A 16648-nucleotide genomic window follows, 5' to 3' on the forward strand; every position below is an offset into this window, starting at 1 on the left:
AATTAATTGTTCTTCACTACATCAAAGTCTGAACGTGATATCAGCAACTGTACATGTCACAGGAACACCTCATTTATTGCAGATGTTGGAGAAGGAGGATGCTTGACAAGGAAGGCTTCAGTATGCTTTTCAGCTTTTTTAGCCTACTTAATCCTGTAATTGTTACACTTGCTTTTCCATTGCTGCAATACCTTCTATAAAGTAGATGCTATTAAAAAATTAAAGAAAAAATAAGGTGTCAGAAAGAGCACTTCACAGGAAGAGGAACCATGCGTGGTAGCACTTCTCAACCTGTGCTGTCAGCTTTCAGAATGCAGCCTAGAAAATGGCAAAGCTTTAAACACACATGCAAGCAAACAAAAATAAAACATCCATAAAATAAAAACTAAGGAAGGAACATTCCAACTTGGCCTACTTTTCAGTTGGGAATGTTTAAAGAGCATTATGGCAACACTGCACACATTAATGGATTAAAAAAATATGTGGAAGAACTGGGTCAAATTCAATCCTTATCTAAGGAGACAGATGCTAGTCCAGTCAATAGGTCAGTCAAAATCTGAATGGGCCCTATTCTGTGACTAACAATAAGCATCATTAAGAAAGAGGGCAAACTTCTGTATATTGTGTGTATATGTGGAAATGTATCTTGGAAAAGGCGTAGAATTGCCTTTACACTTACAAGTAGCTTCCTTTCACCCTGTCTATCAAGTTGTATCTTTGCCCCTCTTCCCATTACTCAAAAAGTCTTCACCAATTTGCTGACAGGCTCCTTCTACCTGAGCACTGCATAGCTTGGGAGGAATGACCATTTCTGCATTATTTAAAAATAGCCCCTCTGGAGCACAGATGGCTCCTGCTGAAAGTTGCATGAGGCTTTATTTGAACTGCCAGCCTTGTACGGCCCCAGCCCATGGCATTTTCACCTCATACTTAAGATTCTCAGCTCAGGAAAGGGAATGGGGAAGTTCTCCTCCAGGCTTGCAGTTACTTAGGCCTTGCTGCTCTTCTCTGTCAGCTCTAAGTTTATTAGCAGCTTTTAGCTGTCTCAGCCCACATGCCACATTTGCTGTACTACAATAACAACTGAACTGTCACAGGATGCATCTTGTTTAAGTATCTGAGGCAAGTTCTAGTTGGAAGCAGTTTTGCAAGCAAGCAACGTCAGGGATGCTGTGGAGTGGCATCCCTACAAGTCCTGGGAACCTCAATTTTATGATGAGGCACAATGGCACCTCTCCAGTTTTCTCAGAAATCAGAAAAAATGGGAGAGCCCTGATCCCCAAAACTTCTTTGTTCATAGGCCCACAGGGTCCAAAAACCCTTGGGCAGCTTTTAGATATCGAGGGTCTGTAGATCTTGCAGGAAGGAGACAGAACTCTGGGTCCTTTTATCAAAGTTTAAGACTCTCCCTTTGGAACATAAATCGGAGAGAAATTTCAACATCTTACAAGTCTCTGCAGAGAACAGAGTGCAGTACTATACTTTTTCTTTGTTCTTGTTTTCATTAAAATTTCTGTAATCATACTTATGACAAAACGTTATCTATTAGTATAGTATGAGTAAATTTTGAAAACTTGCACCATTGAAGGTGCCACCACCATCTTCTCCAATTCAAAATCCAACCAATATTCAAATACAAGTCTACTGAGCCCACAAATCCTGCATGTCTAGTAACAGACATTATAGTGACTGTTTTAGCAAGAGTTATTTTCCCTAACATTTTTTTAAATTTATCATTGTCACAGTACTGAAGATATTTCCTTCTGATTTACCTGCCTGAACTCAGGACCATTAATCAGGCTACCTTCATTGTCAAGTAGGACGTATTTCAGAGCAGCTCATTGCAATGCTTCAGATGAATGGTAGCATTACTGATGAACCTCTGATCTTCTCCTGCAAAGGGAGAAAGGCCCTTTGTGCTTCCTCTGAATCAGAGCGCAAGGTCCTGATTCAACAAGCCATGTAAGCATATGTGTAAACGCCATCCAAAACGGGGCTGCTTTCTTGACTTTGTCTCGAAGCTGAAGTGACTGCCTTGTCTCCAATCCCTCCTCTCCCCCAGTCACTCACATTTATCCCATTTACGATGGTAACAGCCTCCATACAGTAATAATAAACTATGTCAGAGAATATGGAAAAACTAGCCTCATTTTTTGTCAACCCAGAGAAAAGTGATGTATGTGTGGCAGGGGGGACATGGACAGAGTCACCAGGCTGAACATTTCCCTGATCCTGACCCCTCTCATGGCCACACAAATGCCAGCCAGGCACAACCAGTAGGTGAGACAAGTGGGCTGTGCACGGAAAGCAGAATGCTTCCCTCAAAGACAGCATGGACTTGTCAGTTAAGCTGGCTGCTAAAGTGTTAATTATACAGGATTGTTCAGATGAACACAATTCACGGAATTCACAGTTCAGGAGAGTCTGCCAGATTAGGATTTTTAGATATTTTAAATGGCCTGTTTGCATCCCATTCAATCAAATGTAGAATAAGCATCATTAGTAAATTCACAAGCTGTCTCCATCCTAAACAGCTAGGGGAAATCTCCCATATCTTTCACTTTGTGAGGAAAACACACACCAGCTGTTATGAGTTTAATGAAAAAATTACACTGAGTTCTCCATTTTCTAAGTCTGAATTTCTCATACTTTGTCACTAACATCCAAAAAAAAAAAAATACCACCACCAAAACCCAGCTCGAAACCACAATTCAGAGGAGTCATACTGCAAAGCAAATCAAAAAGAAACCTGAGTCTAGAGCTTCTGCTTTGAATGTCGTCTTTAATCAGGTTCTGAAGAATGAATTCAGAAGGGGAGGACAGACGCTGCCGATTTATTTATTTATCTAAGTTTTAGTTCAGAGTCAAAATCTCTTAGTGCTTTTTCAGTTAACCGAAGGTATTTCAGCATGAGACATCAAATACCAGAGGCCTCACTGAAATCCACGTGACTGATGTTACATAATTAACACGCTCCAAGCTACTTGCTTTGAACCTAAAAGTTTCCAGAGAATTTCACTTTGGATGCAAAGGCAACTGTGCTTACCTTGTAGATTTGGCTCATTCTAATACAAACTCCTGCACAAGGTGGGAGAAGGACAACATGCAAACACAAACAGCAGCTGCATAAGAACCGTGCTAATGTAATTTGTCAGCTACTTCTGCTCCACTGTCACTCAGTCCTAACCCAAAAGTAGTTTGTTATTAATTAAAATCATTTTCTATAGTTGGATGTGCCTTCTTAACTGGTCATTAAGTAGTAGAGTAGTAAAAGTAACTCAGGTCTGTATCACAGAATTAAATGACAGCAGTAGTATTAGCAAAAATCTAGCGCTATAGTTAGAATACAAAGAAGCAGAGCACATTTAGGAAGCACTCACAGAGAAGACTGAAAAGGACTGATACAGTGAGACCTCATACATATGGGTTTGATGCTTTATGTGAACAACGCTCATCAGAAGTAAGCTTTGCTCTGGGGGTACCTATACATTATCTGGCAGTCTCATTCGTTACCCTGCTAGACCAATTAATTGTATAATAATTTCCAAATAGTCCTCCATGCTATTTTGTTAGATGCCTTGCTATTCAAAGTAGTAAATCTTTTTGGATAAGGCTCCTGGATCTTAACGTTTTCTTTTTGACCCCCAGATCTGTTGTCCTCTACTTCTGCAAAAGCTCACTGATTTCAGTAGAGCTGTTCAAACATAAAGCTACTTACACGTGGAAGTGCTTGCAGAATCAGGGCAGTGAGCGAACACAATTTCATTCCCTTTATTCTGCAGTTTCCCCAGCATAAAACCCTTATCAGTCGTCTACAACATTACCTCATACCTTGTCTGTTTTTTTTTCTTGTTTTTCCAATATGGCCATGTTTTCTTTCAGAATTTTCACAATCTCAGCAGGATTTTTGTGCGATTTACTAAACAAAGGCATGTTTTTTCTTCACCTGGATTTCTTCTTTCAGTATAGAAGAGGACTGCCTTAAACCAAATGAGAAACAAAAATAGCTTTTAAGGTTTATACAAAAAAATGCAATAAAAATACACAAACATTATGAACAAGAAAAGGTTATGCCTCAGTCGCTATATTTTGCTTCAACTAAGCAGGCAAAAGGCCTCATATACAGTCATTGCAGGTTCATTGGGAATTCAACAACCAACACTAGCATGTGGAAAGCTACTCAGCACCTGCACAAGAGCTGGATGCTTCCTAAAGCCTCAGACCTACAGTTCAGTGCCCCAGTGAGTCTGTATGTGTATGCCCAACGTATTTTGGACAATGAATATCTGTCAGACTCCTAGATTTCTGATACTGGTTTCTTTCAAGCTTTACCAGTTCCACTGCGATGCACAGTAACTAACTTCAGACTCCAGCACACTAAAAACATCCTTTGTTTAAAACGTTGCAAAAAGGCCCCAGCTTATCAGCCATCACTCGTTCTTCTTCAGCTGATTTTCTTTTTTGGTCTAAAGGTTCTCGATATGAAGCAGTTTAGGCTACTCCCAAAGTCTGACAGACTTCAAGAATCCATCAGTACCTGTGGGTCAGATCTCATTTATGTTTTACATTGCCTGAATTAAATCAGAAATAGAGAATCAGTCACAAACATGGACATGTTTTCATGACATTTAAATGAAAGACTGAGCATTTCAATGAAAATATGTTTGCTTGTTTAATTTAAAGCACTCCTCCTCTGGATGGTTGGAAAGGCAAATACTAAATCACTGTATTTATACAAGAAAGAAACCAAGTAGCTTGGTTTATGATCCTACAAAGCATTAAGTGGTAAACTCCCATGGCTCTTGCTTGGGGTCTGATACAAAGATCTACTGAAGCAGACAGACTGTGCATGGGAATATGCTCTGGTTAGGCCAGTAACACTTTACAGGGAGAGCACAGTCCTATTCTGCATTTCAGCTTGTACAACATGAAGAAGAAAAAAAGCCAAAATAAGCTCATATTTTCATCTCTTTCCACAACCAAAGAGAACCATTGTCACCAACCCTTCTCTCACACATTTGCAAGATTAGCTGTGAAAGCACAAATATATACACAAATCACTTCCATTTCCTTGTTCTATTTCAACTCTTACAATAAAAAAGCTTTATCCAAGAAGTTTTAAAGGAGAGAATTAAATTAGTACAATACATGATATATATTTTTAAAAAAAACAGAACTGTGCAATGACTTTCCAGTAGTCCCAAATGAACACGATCCTCTTGTGCTCTGTTTTTACTACCAAAAAACTTCAGTCTAACATGAAGTATGATCCCACTTGTGCCCACATCCATATTTTATTAATCCCAAAATACCCTAAGGAACTAATACTTAGATTACATATACATTCTATTACAAATACAAATAGCAATCACATAAAACAGTCAAGTATAAAATTCAAACCGCAGAGGAGTAGTAAAAAAAACAAACTATACAGATTCTGTCCTAACATCTTATTAAAAACATTTCAAAATATTTGCAGATTATCTTTACAAGAACAGTTTCTATGACACAAAGGAAATATTTTTAAATATCATCTTTAAACCAAAAGTTCCTTAATAATGTCAAGAGTACATGAATTTGTATATAGCTTCTCAGTTGTTGCTAGGCTAGTTTCACAGAAATATTTTCATGTTCAAGTTCTGAAAGCTCTCCTCCTTCAGATTTCCATTTTCAAACTCATGGTTCGGTTCAAATTAATTTTTATTTTTGCAGTTTTGGCTACATAACCTTCAATACTTGGCTGAGCTCTCAACTAAGGAGTCAAAATGAGCGCTTAGCGCTGCTCCCATCGAGCTCAAAACTGTGATTTTTGGCAGCAGCATCCGATCAGCAACAGAGCAGAGTCACACCTCAACTTGCCAACGTGCAAGACTGAAGGCTGGGTATACTCGTGACTAACTCATTTGGGAATGTTCAGCTATACACAAGCACCAGAAAAGACTGGGCCTCTCACCAGTTAGCTTACTTCATACTTATAGGCAAAGGCAGTATTATACAATAAATTTGTTTGTAAGCTGCTAGCAAGTGCCAAGCACCCTATAACCTCACATGTTCTGCAGTCAGATTAGTTCTTCATGACATAGTTACAAAAGGACCTAAATCTGCATGTTTTTATTACCCATGAAGGTAAGGCATGAGGATATGAAGATGTAAGAGACATTTGGAGAGCAGGAGCTTAGACGGCATGCTGCATTTTAGAAAAAAAAATAATCACCAAGGTGTGGTAGGGTTATTCAGGTTGCTTAAGACATCCTTTCATCTTCCCCTCTGACAGGTCTCCACACAAGGAAATGCAAAGGGGGAGATATTTTGATTTTTTTTTTTTTTAATTGAGGCAGTCATGACCTAGAAGTTCTGAGATTTAAGAAAATGAAGTCCACATTTCTAACTGATGTTGGCTATGAATTACAAGCATGTCCCCCCCCCCAAAAAAAGTAACTTACATAGCTGTCTAGAGTCCAGTGTATTTAAATAATCACTAATGTTGCCAAAACACCCCAGTAGCCAGGCTAGCACTTTTCCTCTGTATAGTTCATCTGACTATTGAGTCACCACAGCACGGCTCAGTGATAAATGATCTTTTCTATTCACCTCATAGCCTACCACTGTCCTAATCACAACAGCAAAGTTTCTGATAATATGGCAGGAAGGGACTCAAGAGACTGTTTAGTTCATCCCTCCGCTAAGCAGACCCAAGTCTCTGCTTCACTTCATTTATCAGTCTTACATCCAAAGCAAAGCATCCATTGCTTCCAAGTGGAAGAAGATACAGAGAAAAAAGGGGGAATTATGGCCATTAGGAATCCCAGCTGTGCAAAGAACTGCCTTGGATTTACCCCTTTTCAGGACATGGCTTTTAACCCACCAGCATCTGGCAGAGATACTCCGTCACTTCAGAGAACACTGGCAGCTGCAGGTTACAGTCAGATTCCAGTCCCTTTGGCTCTTCCACGTAGGAACGTCTTAGGGGCACATGCTATTCACAATTACAGACAGAACAAGTGCTGGTAAAAGTGCTTTGCTGACATTTAGAAGCTGTACAACTTCGTCTTAGGCTGGCTATTCCACAGGGCGCAAGGCAAAACAAGGACTCCTTACCTCCAGATTTGTTTCTCATGAGTGGATTCTCCAGCATCTAAGAAAGCATTAGCTCTAGCGAAAGCTGTTCCTGCAGCTGCAGCATTTCTGCCCTGTCCTCTTCTTTATACTAACTCTCTCTGTTCTCCAAACTTTAGTTGGAAGCTTTTCTCTTCAGTAGATGTACTAATCTGGTTTAAATTTCCTATTCCCTTCATCACTTATTTCCATTTTGGTGTTTTTTTTGAGGGGAACTCAGTATTTTCAAGATATCTAGCCCTGTGTAAAAGTTGCTTCAAATTGGCCAGTAAGTTCAAATGTTGCAATGGGAAGAGAATTAGAATGAGAGATGGACACCGTGACCATGCAAAGCTTTGCTCCTTCAAGAAACCAGCCTAAAAATAATGGAAATACAAATATAAATGAAAACTGAAAAGAATGCAATACAAGCTTACTAGAAGCGGCTCATACTACAATCTGTTATTAATAAAGTATATTTTTAGTCCAAGAAAATATAGTAGATCCCATAATTTGACATAGAAATATACTAAATTGAATATAATAGAAAAAGTAGAAAGAAAATTACCATGTAAATGGAGATTGATCCTCTGAGAAGGCAACAGCAGTTTGGGGATGGAACTTTATTTAGAGAGGCATTGGAACTGAGACCCTACCAACAAACTGTGATGACTCAAAATATGAAGACGTCATCAATACTGAAGAAGACTGGAATATCATTGCCTGCAAAACTGGATAGCCTGACATAATAAATGTCATAAATAATAAACTGATAGACTGACATAATAAAATGGGATAAAAAATAAGAGTAGAAAGTATCAGATAATGCAGAACAGGAGAACAGACAAGAATATCTGCTTCAAGATGAGGACTACCATAAGAAATGACAGACACCCGGGCACAACACTGGTATTTTACAGACAGAAGAAAGACAAACACAAATCTGCAATGAATTGAGGAAGTAATTTCCAGTAGAAAGACAAAAGCATTCGTGTCTTTGTACAAAGTCTTGATGAAACTTCATATGGAATAACGTACACAAAACTGAACACCCAAAGTCAAATAAAATCAGAGTAAGCCTAGAAGAAAAATACAGGGAGGCTCAAGAAGTTATTTCAGTTAAAATAATAACATGTTATTTGTGCACAAGCAAGTGGCTGTAATCTGCCAACGAATAAACATAAGCTAAAAATGTAAAGTTTTCTAACCATTGGAGCTCTGAGATTTTGGAATAACTTGCTCTAACAGGCACACTACAGAGCATCTGTTCATAAATTTTTGACACTGTTGTCTGGCAGCAAGGGACAGAGCTGAATGAGCCCCTTTCTTTCCTACTTTCTAGGAATAACCATTTGATGGAAAATGTTTTCAGCAGCATATGTTTTTATAACATCAGAAATGCATTGTAGTCACTTCTGAATTCCTACCAGGGACCAGCCGATTTCTGAAGCATTAGTTGGGATGATGTTATTTCACCAGTACTCTTGCAAGAGGCTTCATGAGGCAAAGGAAAGAAACAGCTGTATCTCACCGGCCCGAGTCTCACAGCCTCCAAAAGTTGTCTCTCCCATTCACAGGGGAAATGCCCTGGCAGCACTGAACAAGGAATTGTGGTTTCCAAAGTCTGCTGTTGCCATCAGTATACACAGAGTATTTCTGCCTCCAGTGCTGCGGAATCCAACACTTTTTACAAGGCCTGCCTTTATAAAAATACTTTCAGAGTATGCTTGTTAGTGGGGAAAAAAGGCATTGATTTTATTTCAGATAAGTGACAGAAACACCAAAAGACAATTTTAAAGCAACACTTTCTAAATGTTTAGCTGTGCCTGTTCAATTCTGATAAAAGAAAAAATGTATTTCACATAGACATAGCAAGTTGAATCTAGAGGTATATAAGGTTTACAAGAAGAGAGCTCTAAGATATTCAGTAGCCTGTCACAGATAACATAACATCCCTTTATACTCAGAGCATGCCTTCCCTCAGAGGCCTCCAACTCTGCAAACATTTAATTAAGGCTGAAAACACAATTCCAAAACTGCTATATACATGCTGTTACTCTCTCCCCTCTGCAAAGGGAGAAGCTGAAGCACAGAAAGATCAGAAGACTTACAAAAGGCCACATTTAAAACATAAAAATTAAAAATCAGTGCCTTTGCCAGGAATGAAACCTAGATCATCTGACACCAAAGCCTATGCTTTATCAGTCTTCAAAAATTCTCTTCTGCCAATTTATCTGCCCATAAAGGGAATGCACTAGAAAATAAAATCACTGCAATTTGAACTCTTTGATACAACTATAAAGCACACTAATAGATCTAGTTCTGTTTATAGGCACTCTCCTTGAATTCTTTGCTCTTTATCATATGCTTTCTTAGAAGATTACAGCAAAGCTGAGCTTGTAAGAGCAATGAGGGAAAATGCAGCCAGCAACATCACTCTACTCATCAGCCGATCCCACTATAAAGTGACTCAGTTAAGTAGCTCAACAACAAACACTTCCTCCTGCCCACAAAGGCAAGAATGAGAGCATGTGATCCTGTTAGTGCATTCTTCTCAGATGTTCCTCCGGACAAGCAATTTGCTATTCAAAAATGAATGAGAGAATAATTTCCCTTCCCTTAAGTATCAGACATCTGTCTTTTCTTAGTTCCTAACCTTCATCTACTTATTTATCAGAATAAAAATATTTCAGTAACTCATACTGAGTGAGACTTTCTTCTGTGGAAAAAGAGGCTTCATTTTCCATTCACTTCAGTGTGCCTAAACCCCCAGGTATTTTGGGCATGAATCAGCAGACTTTCTTCATAATTTTGCCCAATCAGTATCTATATAGTGAAAGAGATGCTTTATTCCCCTCTTCATTTCTCCCTCCCACAATATTTGGGAAGGTTGTGGCAATTACAGAGTCAAGAACTCAAAGCAAGAAATAGAAGACTTTTTGATCACCTGGACAAGTCTGAGCTCTCCTCCCCGTGCAGTCCCCTCACATAATCCACATTTTATTTGGCAGGCAGAAGGAATCAGGGCTACACAAGTAACTTCTCTTGAAAACTTCTCTTCTCCTCAACAAGTTGCAGATTTTGAAAAGTACATTGCAAATCAGACAAAAGATGAACAGATGAAAAGAGAGGACAGTTTTGTGTTAGGCTGAACGAGTGCCATCTCTGCTTGGCAACAAAATTATTCCAAAACCTCAGGAATTTACTCATAGTAAGCCTTGCTGTTGGCTACTTGTTGCATTCCCAGTCTTGAAAGGACCTGGCACAAAGGCGGATATTGGCTGAAACTTTACCTGGAACATACAAAACCTTGCGGTAATGCTTACTACTTTCCCCACAAAACCCTCTTCCAACAGGTGGTAAGCATCCTGAAGATCAGACAGAAAATCACTAGGCAGTTCTGCCTTTAATCTGCCTACCTCTATAGAGTAAGAATTATAATAATAATACTATTGAACAACCACATGATATTATTGTGAAACTGAAGGCAACCATGGTGATGCTTGACTCAAGTGGTGTGATGTAGCTCTATAGAAGCAATTGAAGAAATTAATAATTGTATTTTCAATTGAATGCCCATCCAATAAAGAACAAAAAAAAGTCTTTCAAATGCTGAATAGTTATCAGGTCACTGAGGCCACAGTTTCATGAGCCCTCTGCTCCCTGACAGTGCCATCTTGCTCCAGATCTATTCACACTCCTACAACACAACCTCTGCTGGACTGGTACAGTTGTTTGCTGGGCCATGTGGTAAGCCAGGTCAGGGAAGAGATCCAGGTGAACAAGAAAATAGCCTGGTGGGAAAAAAAGGTCAGAACTGGTTCCCAGCCCAGTTCTCCACACAGTCTTACAAACAGCCCTACCAGGACAAGATGGGAAAGAGGGGATGGAAAGAGGCCAGAGAGGCAGGGCCTCTGCTGAAGCAGACACTACAGCTCAGATGCTCATGAACCAAACCCAGAAAGATATGATGGAAAAGGAGGTGTAAATGTGTGATTATATAAATCAAGACTGAAACTTTATGAAAGTACCCCGAGAAGGATAGAGAGAACAGACTACATTGGTACAGAGAAGTGCCAGAATTAAAGTTAGGAACTTTCTGAGTACTTGACTTTGCTACCTAGCATCCTCTTAGTGCAGCAAATCCTGTGCTAACACATCTATAATTACAAAATATTTATTATAAAACAGTGTTTGCACACAGCAATCTTAGGTAACATTCATATTCTAAAGCCATGCAAAAATTGCATCTGTAGTACCATACTCATACCTGCATCAATCATTTTTGTATCACACAGACTCTCCCACTGATGCTAACAAACTAGCCAGAAGTAGCAGGTTATCACTTTATATTGAATAAAACTAGAAAGATAAGAAAGCAGCAGATTTTACAGCCACTAAGTTTGACAGGATTGATAAAAAGAATATTTGGGATCCCTGTTGCCATTTATCAACATGGGAGTCTTTCAAAGCTAAAAAATTAAGAATTCAAGTCTATGCCTAACTGTAGTCCATAGAAAAAACTCCCACATGCTCAGATGTGCAGAAAGACATCTCTTAACTAACATCTCTAAAGTACATACAATTTTAAGATAACAGCCCTTAACAGCTTTTCAATTACTTAAGTGAAAGGGAAACCAAGTTTAATTTCCATTTCTAGTATTAATAATAACTGTAGAAATAATGGAAAATGGTAATATAATTTAAAGAACATAGGCAGCAGCCAAGAGGGAATAGGACTTCCTGTAAATCCGTTAGTGAGGAACATTAATACCAGTTTTTTTTTTGCTCAGTAACTGTGTTACCCCTCGAAACAGCATTAACTTGACCATGACTTGAGCAAGCCTGAGTATTAAAATAATTCTTTAGAGTGGTAATTTCACTTTACTGCTAAAATTAGTCCAAGAAAGAGTCTTTGTTCAGAAAAACTTCCCTTAAGCTCAGTGAAAGTTCTGCCTGAATACAGACCTGAGGAACAGCCCCTCTCACGGAATTAGAATTTCAGGTTGAGAAGACCCACTGACTATAAATAGCGAGATGGTTAATTTACATACGCAGTTTCTTGTGACAATTCACACACACGCTCATCTTACATTCATCCCTAGCAGCTCCTGAGTTTCTTATGCAAGTGGCTGTGCTCTCATTCCTCTGCATCTCAAGAGCAAGTCCGCAGCTGCAGGCAGTCAGCAGAGAGGAGCGAGAGAAATGATATATTGCAGATATTTTATTTTTGGAAACCGCACTGTAAATAAACCCATTTCCAGAGATATTCCATGGACACAGAGTGTTTGGTCACAGAGCCAGTGCCTTATGTAACAGAAGGCGTATTGTTTAGGATTGCCTTCTTTAAAAAGCCACTCCTGGTAACACAGTTTACAAAGCTATAAAAAGCTAACAGCGTAACTATAGAGAATAAATAAATGAGCGGTTTTATTAGGGAAACGCTATTGCTAACTAGAAAAAAAAAAAAAGAAAAAAAAGAAAGTTCTGTCAAATTACCTAACTTTATGTAATTCAAACGAGATAATCTCGGCCGATACTTACTGCGTGCAGAGACGGCCAGGCGTGCCTAAGCGGCGAAGCGCAGCTCCATGGCGAGGTGCTGAAGACAGCTCTCTGCCAGCGCGGCCAGCCAGAGGTGCTTTTCAGTTATCTCCCATTTAATGGCAGCTTTTCCTCCTCGCTGACACGTGGCGGAGAAAGCAGATTCCAGAATTCAGCCTCTCCTGGGGGAGCAACCGTTACCCTCTGCAAAAGCGTGAGCAGAAATGAACGCCCGAGCGTGCACACGCACACACACACACACGCACACTCAAAGCGGCTGTAAATTTCCACTCCCCTTTCCCTGCAGCCGGACTCTTTCGTGTGCCAGGGGCAGTTCTGCTTCTGGTCCGACTAGCTCCCTGTCCGGGTGTGCATTTTTCCCACCGCCCTCCCCTGCTTCCCACTCCCTGCCTCGCCTTTCTCACGGGCTCACACACCCCCCCCCCCCGTCCCTTCCCTCTCTCCACGTCAGAGGAATGCGTGTAAAGCAGAAGAACACGTATATAGCCCCGCCGAGAGATTTCTCTGGGGTTAAAGGAAGAGATGCAACAATTTCTCATCGCTCCTGTAAGTTTCCATTCCCCCTCCGAAGTCTTTCAGCGGACGGGAGGCATCCTTGACGGGCCCAATCACGTGGCAGAGGCTGCTGGAATTAAATTATTCACCTTGCCTTCCTGCTGAGAATGCAAATAAGGGCGCCCAACAATGGTTTGTTGTTCCAAGATAATAACAAAACCGACATGCTAGCGCACGGGATCTTTCAGCAGGAGGAGTCCTGCCCAGAGGAGCCAAAGTTGCTGCTGTTTCCTGCCTGGCCGCGTACGGTAACAGCAGGATCGCAATACTTTTTCACATAACACTGGGGTGGGGGGAAATCTCCAGTATACTCTAAGCAAAACTTCAGTCCCACTGCAGAAATGCATTAGCCTAAAGCACCTTTTTCAAGGGCTAAACTCATCCAATTAAAATATTCTGCAAGAAGCACTACCAGCTATTACCAGGCGCACAAATACAGCAAAATGCAATTAAAGGAACTGTTAATGCTTCGTTTTTCTCCCTCAGCAGCTACTCCTCAGTGAGTGCCACACATATCCAGAGGGAACTGCAAGTGGCTTTCCCCCCCCACCTGTCTAACACGCAACAAGAAAGGGAAGGAAAAGGCTTTACCAGGCACCATTAGCACTGCAGGATGTTGAAATCCATCCTCACACAGACCTCAGCTGAGCCCTGGCACGGGTGAGAAGGGAGCGTGTATTTATGCTGAGATCACCAGCTCAGGGTGAGATTTCACGTCCTGTCCCCTCTTCCTTAGAGTTTAGTTCAGCCAAAGTTCCACGTTACTGAAAATGATTCCGTATATTACAACATTTTCTAGAGGAAGCTAAACTCAGCCCCCACCGTGGACCAGCGTTACAGAGCTTAATTTAGGGCTCACCTGTGGTAGCTATTCACAGCTCTACCTTACAGACAACAACAAGAAAAAAATCATGTGAGAGAACTCAGAGAGGTGTTTCGGAGGAGCACAGATGAAACATTAACCTTTTAAAAGACTAACATCTTTTGCTAGTGATCCTAGTTCCTAACCAAGGCAAACAAGTACCAAAAACCATCCCTTTGAAGAGGAAAGCATCAGCAACATGCCTGGCTTCAATCCTTCTTCTATTTTAAGCGCAGAGAGGCAGAAGCAGTCCCTGCTCCCTGAACCTTGCTGCACACTTTCTTATTTGCACAGGAGGTGCTGAGCCATCTTCAGAGCAGCAGATTCATGCCTTCACTTATCTGCAAAGCATGTTGTGATTTGTGCTTGTGCTTTACAAAACACATCACCAGGATACGTCATCCCCCTGGTTTTGGGCTGCCCTGAGCGGCACTGGAAACGTATTAGCGCTGCTCTCCCTGCACCCAGAAAAGCTGTTGCAAGTGACACCAAGTGGTAACTTTTGCTCTAAACCAGGACTGAAATATTCCCCCAACGTGGGATTAAAGGCTTCGTGTTAGCCATCCCCAGCCGGGTGGCGAGGTCAGGCTTCCTCTCGAGGCCACGAGCAGAGAGCTGAGCAAGTGACGCCGCCGACACCAAACTCGAGGTGAGACGGAGAGGCTTCTGAAGTGCACAGGGCACGTGAACAACCAGCACAGGCTGTGGTTTGTTGCACTCCTGAACAAAATTGGCCCCAGGCACTGCCCAACAGGAGCCTGCCCTCCAGCCAAGCCACCCCACCCCACAGCACCGGGCTCTGCTGCCAGCTTGGCGGGGAAGGGAGCGGGGCGACGCACCGTACGGCACCCCGGCACCTTACATCAGCGATGGCGTTGACCCTTTGTGTTTGGTATTTATTTTTAATCGGGATACCACAGCCTTTGAGTAAACAGCATAGCTAAAGTCAAATGATAAGAGCTCTGCCCTTGGGCTACAACAGAAGGTACCGGCTTTTCCTAAGGAAACACAAAAACCTAAGCATGTTATATCATTAGCTTCCACTGTTTACTTTTCTTTTAAAGAGAACTTTTTTTTTTCTTTTTCTCCCCTTTATCTGAACTTTCCCTTGGGAAATTTTATGATTTATATACTGTATCCATCAACATTTTAATGGGTAAAAAGATACCTCTCTGTATCTACCTGAAACTGCTTGAATAATCACAAAAAGGCCATTTTAGTTGCACGCCACAGGGTCCCACTGGATAACCTGTGCATCACTAAGTTAGCAAAAGTATTCACAGCACGTTCTGAGTAAGCAGTGATCTACAAGCATAAAAACATTATCTAGGAAACTATTATCTGTTTTTAACTATATATGTCTGTTTTCATGTTTCCAAGGAGTACATTGAATATCACTCAACTTACAGATCAGCTTTGTCAGTCTCCTACCTGAGGAAATACTTTTTGCCTTTAACAGGAGCTTTCTACAAGCAGGAAGAGTAAGAAACGTGCCTGCCACCACCCTTGCATTGCAGCTGAGAGAAACAATTCAAAGAAGGCCGTCTAAATGGGCAGGGAAAAAATTCTCTCTGCTTTTCCAATTCTGTTTCATCATCAGTGCACTTAATTCTCGGATGACAGGAAAAGGCCTTGCACCATCCTACATAAATTAAGCTATAATTACTTAATGCTCTTACCTGATCTTTTTTTTTCTCTCCAAGACGTTATTAAATATTTCAAAAGAAATAATGTTTTCTTCAGCTCGTAATTTGTAGCCATCTACACCATCTAGAATGATGTAATTATGAATAGTAAACAATTCTTTATAGTCTCAAGGTACACTGAAAAAAAACCCTCTGTGCACTGCTAAGGGACTCCAGCCTCCACATATTTAAATTCCATTATATTTGTTTCCTTTAAAGTGAAGAGAGACCTCAGGCTAACGTAGGGTTAGAGTACTTTTGAGACATGCTTGTCCTTGTTTTCTTAAATTAAAATTATGCCATCTAATGAAGACCAAAGGGGGAAGAAAAAAAACACGTTCCATTATTCCTACCCTTTCCATTTATTTTCTAAAATGGAAAAGAGAAATTATGCAGCTTGAACAATGAGTGTGGTAGCAATAAATTACAGAGGCAGATGATAAACATGTAGTACATGTATATTAATTCTGCTCATTTAATCACCCACTTACAGTCTGTCTACCTCCTCCAAGATTACTTCCAGCATTCCAAAGCCCTAAGCAGCCTCAGATAACGACCAAAAAATTCCTTCCTTCCCCCAAAATTGCTCAGTGCCAAGGCCCCGGGCAACCAAAATGGAATTCTACACAGCAACTGGTTTAGTTGTGTAATACCACGTTATCAAGAATGGAAACTTTAACATACTAAAAAAAAAAAAAAAAAAAGATGCCTCCTCCCCCAAACCTAAAAACCAAAGAAACCCACCCACGGGATTTCTTCCTACTCTCACAGATCCCAAGATAATGAAATTGTGGCAATTTATCAGCTGGGGAGGGAGGGAGAGGGCTAAAAACAAATCACTTCCATTGTTATCTGCCCTATAAAGATGCTACACTTTAACTCAAGG

General features: G+C 40.6%; 1 protein-coding gene across 7 annotated transcripts in view; it reads right to left on the bottom strand.

The window, feature by feature from the left end:
* CAB39L (calcium binding protein 39 like) overlaps window positions 1–16648 on the bottom strand; it is a 62994-nt gene that overhangs the window by 33619 nt on the left and 12727 nt on the right. The window contains exons 1-3 of one of the 7 annotated variants that reach the window (XM_083796250.1): window positions 13807–13953; window positions 12640–12843; window positions 3832–3980 (exon numbers count right to left, since the gene is read on the bottom strand). In XM_083796250.1, coding sequence (XP_083652376.1) covers window positions 3832–3933 — 102 coding nt within the window. In that variant the 5' untranslated portion in view covers window positions 3934–3980; window positions 12640–12843; window positions 13807–13953. Of the gene's footprint in view, window positions 1–3824; window positions 3981–12188; window positions 12316–12639; window positions 13053–13806; window positions 13954–16648 lie in introns of those variants that run through there. The other 6 variants (XM_083796249.1, XM_083796251.1, XM_083796248.1 and 3 more) reach the window with 6 other exon arrangements.

The sequence above is a fragment of the Anser anser genome, assembly GCF_964211835.1.
Source record: "Anser anser genome assembly, chromosome: 1".
In the NCBI taxonomy this organism is placed as follows: domain Eukaryota; kingdom Metazoa; phylum Chordata; class Aves; order Anseriformes; family Anatidae; genus Anser; species Anser anser.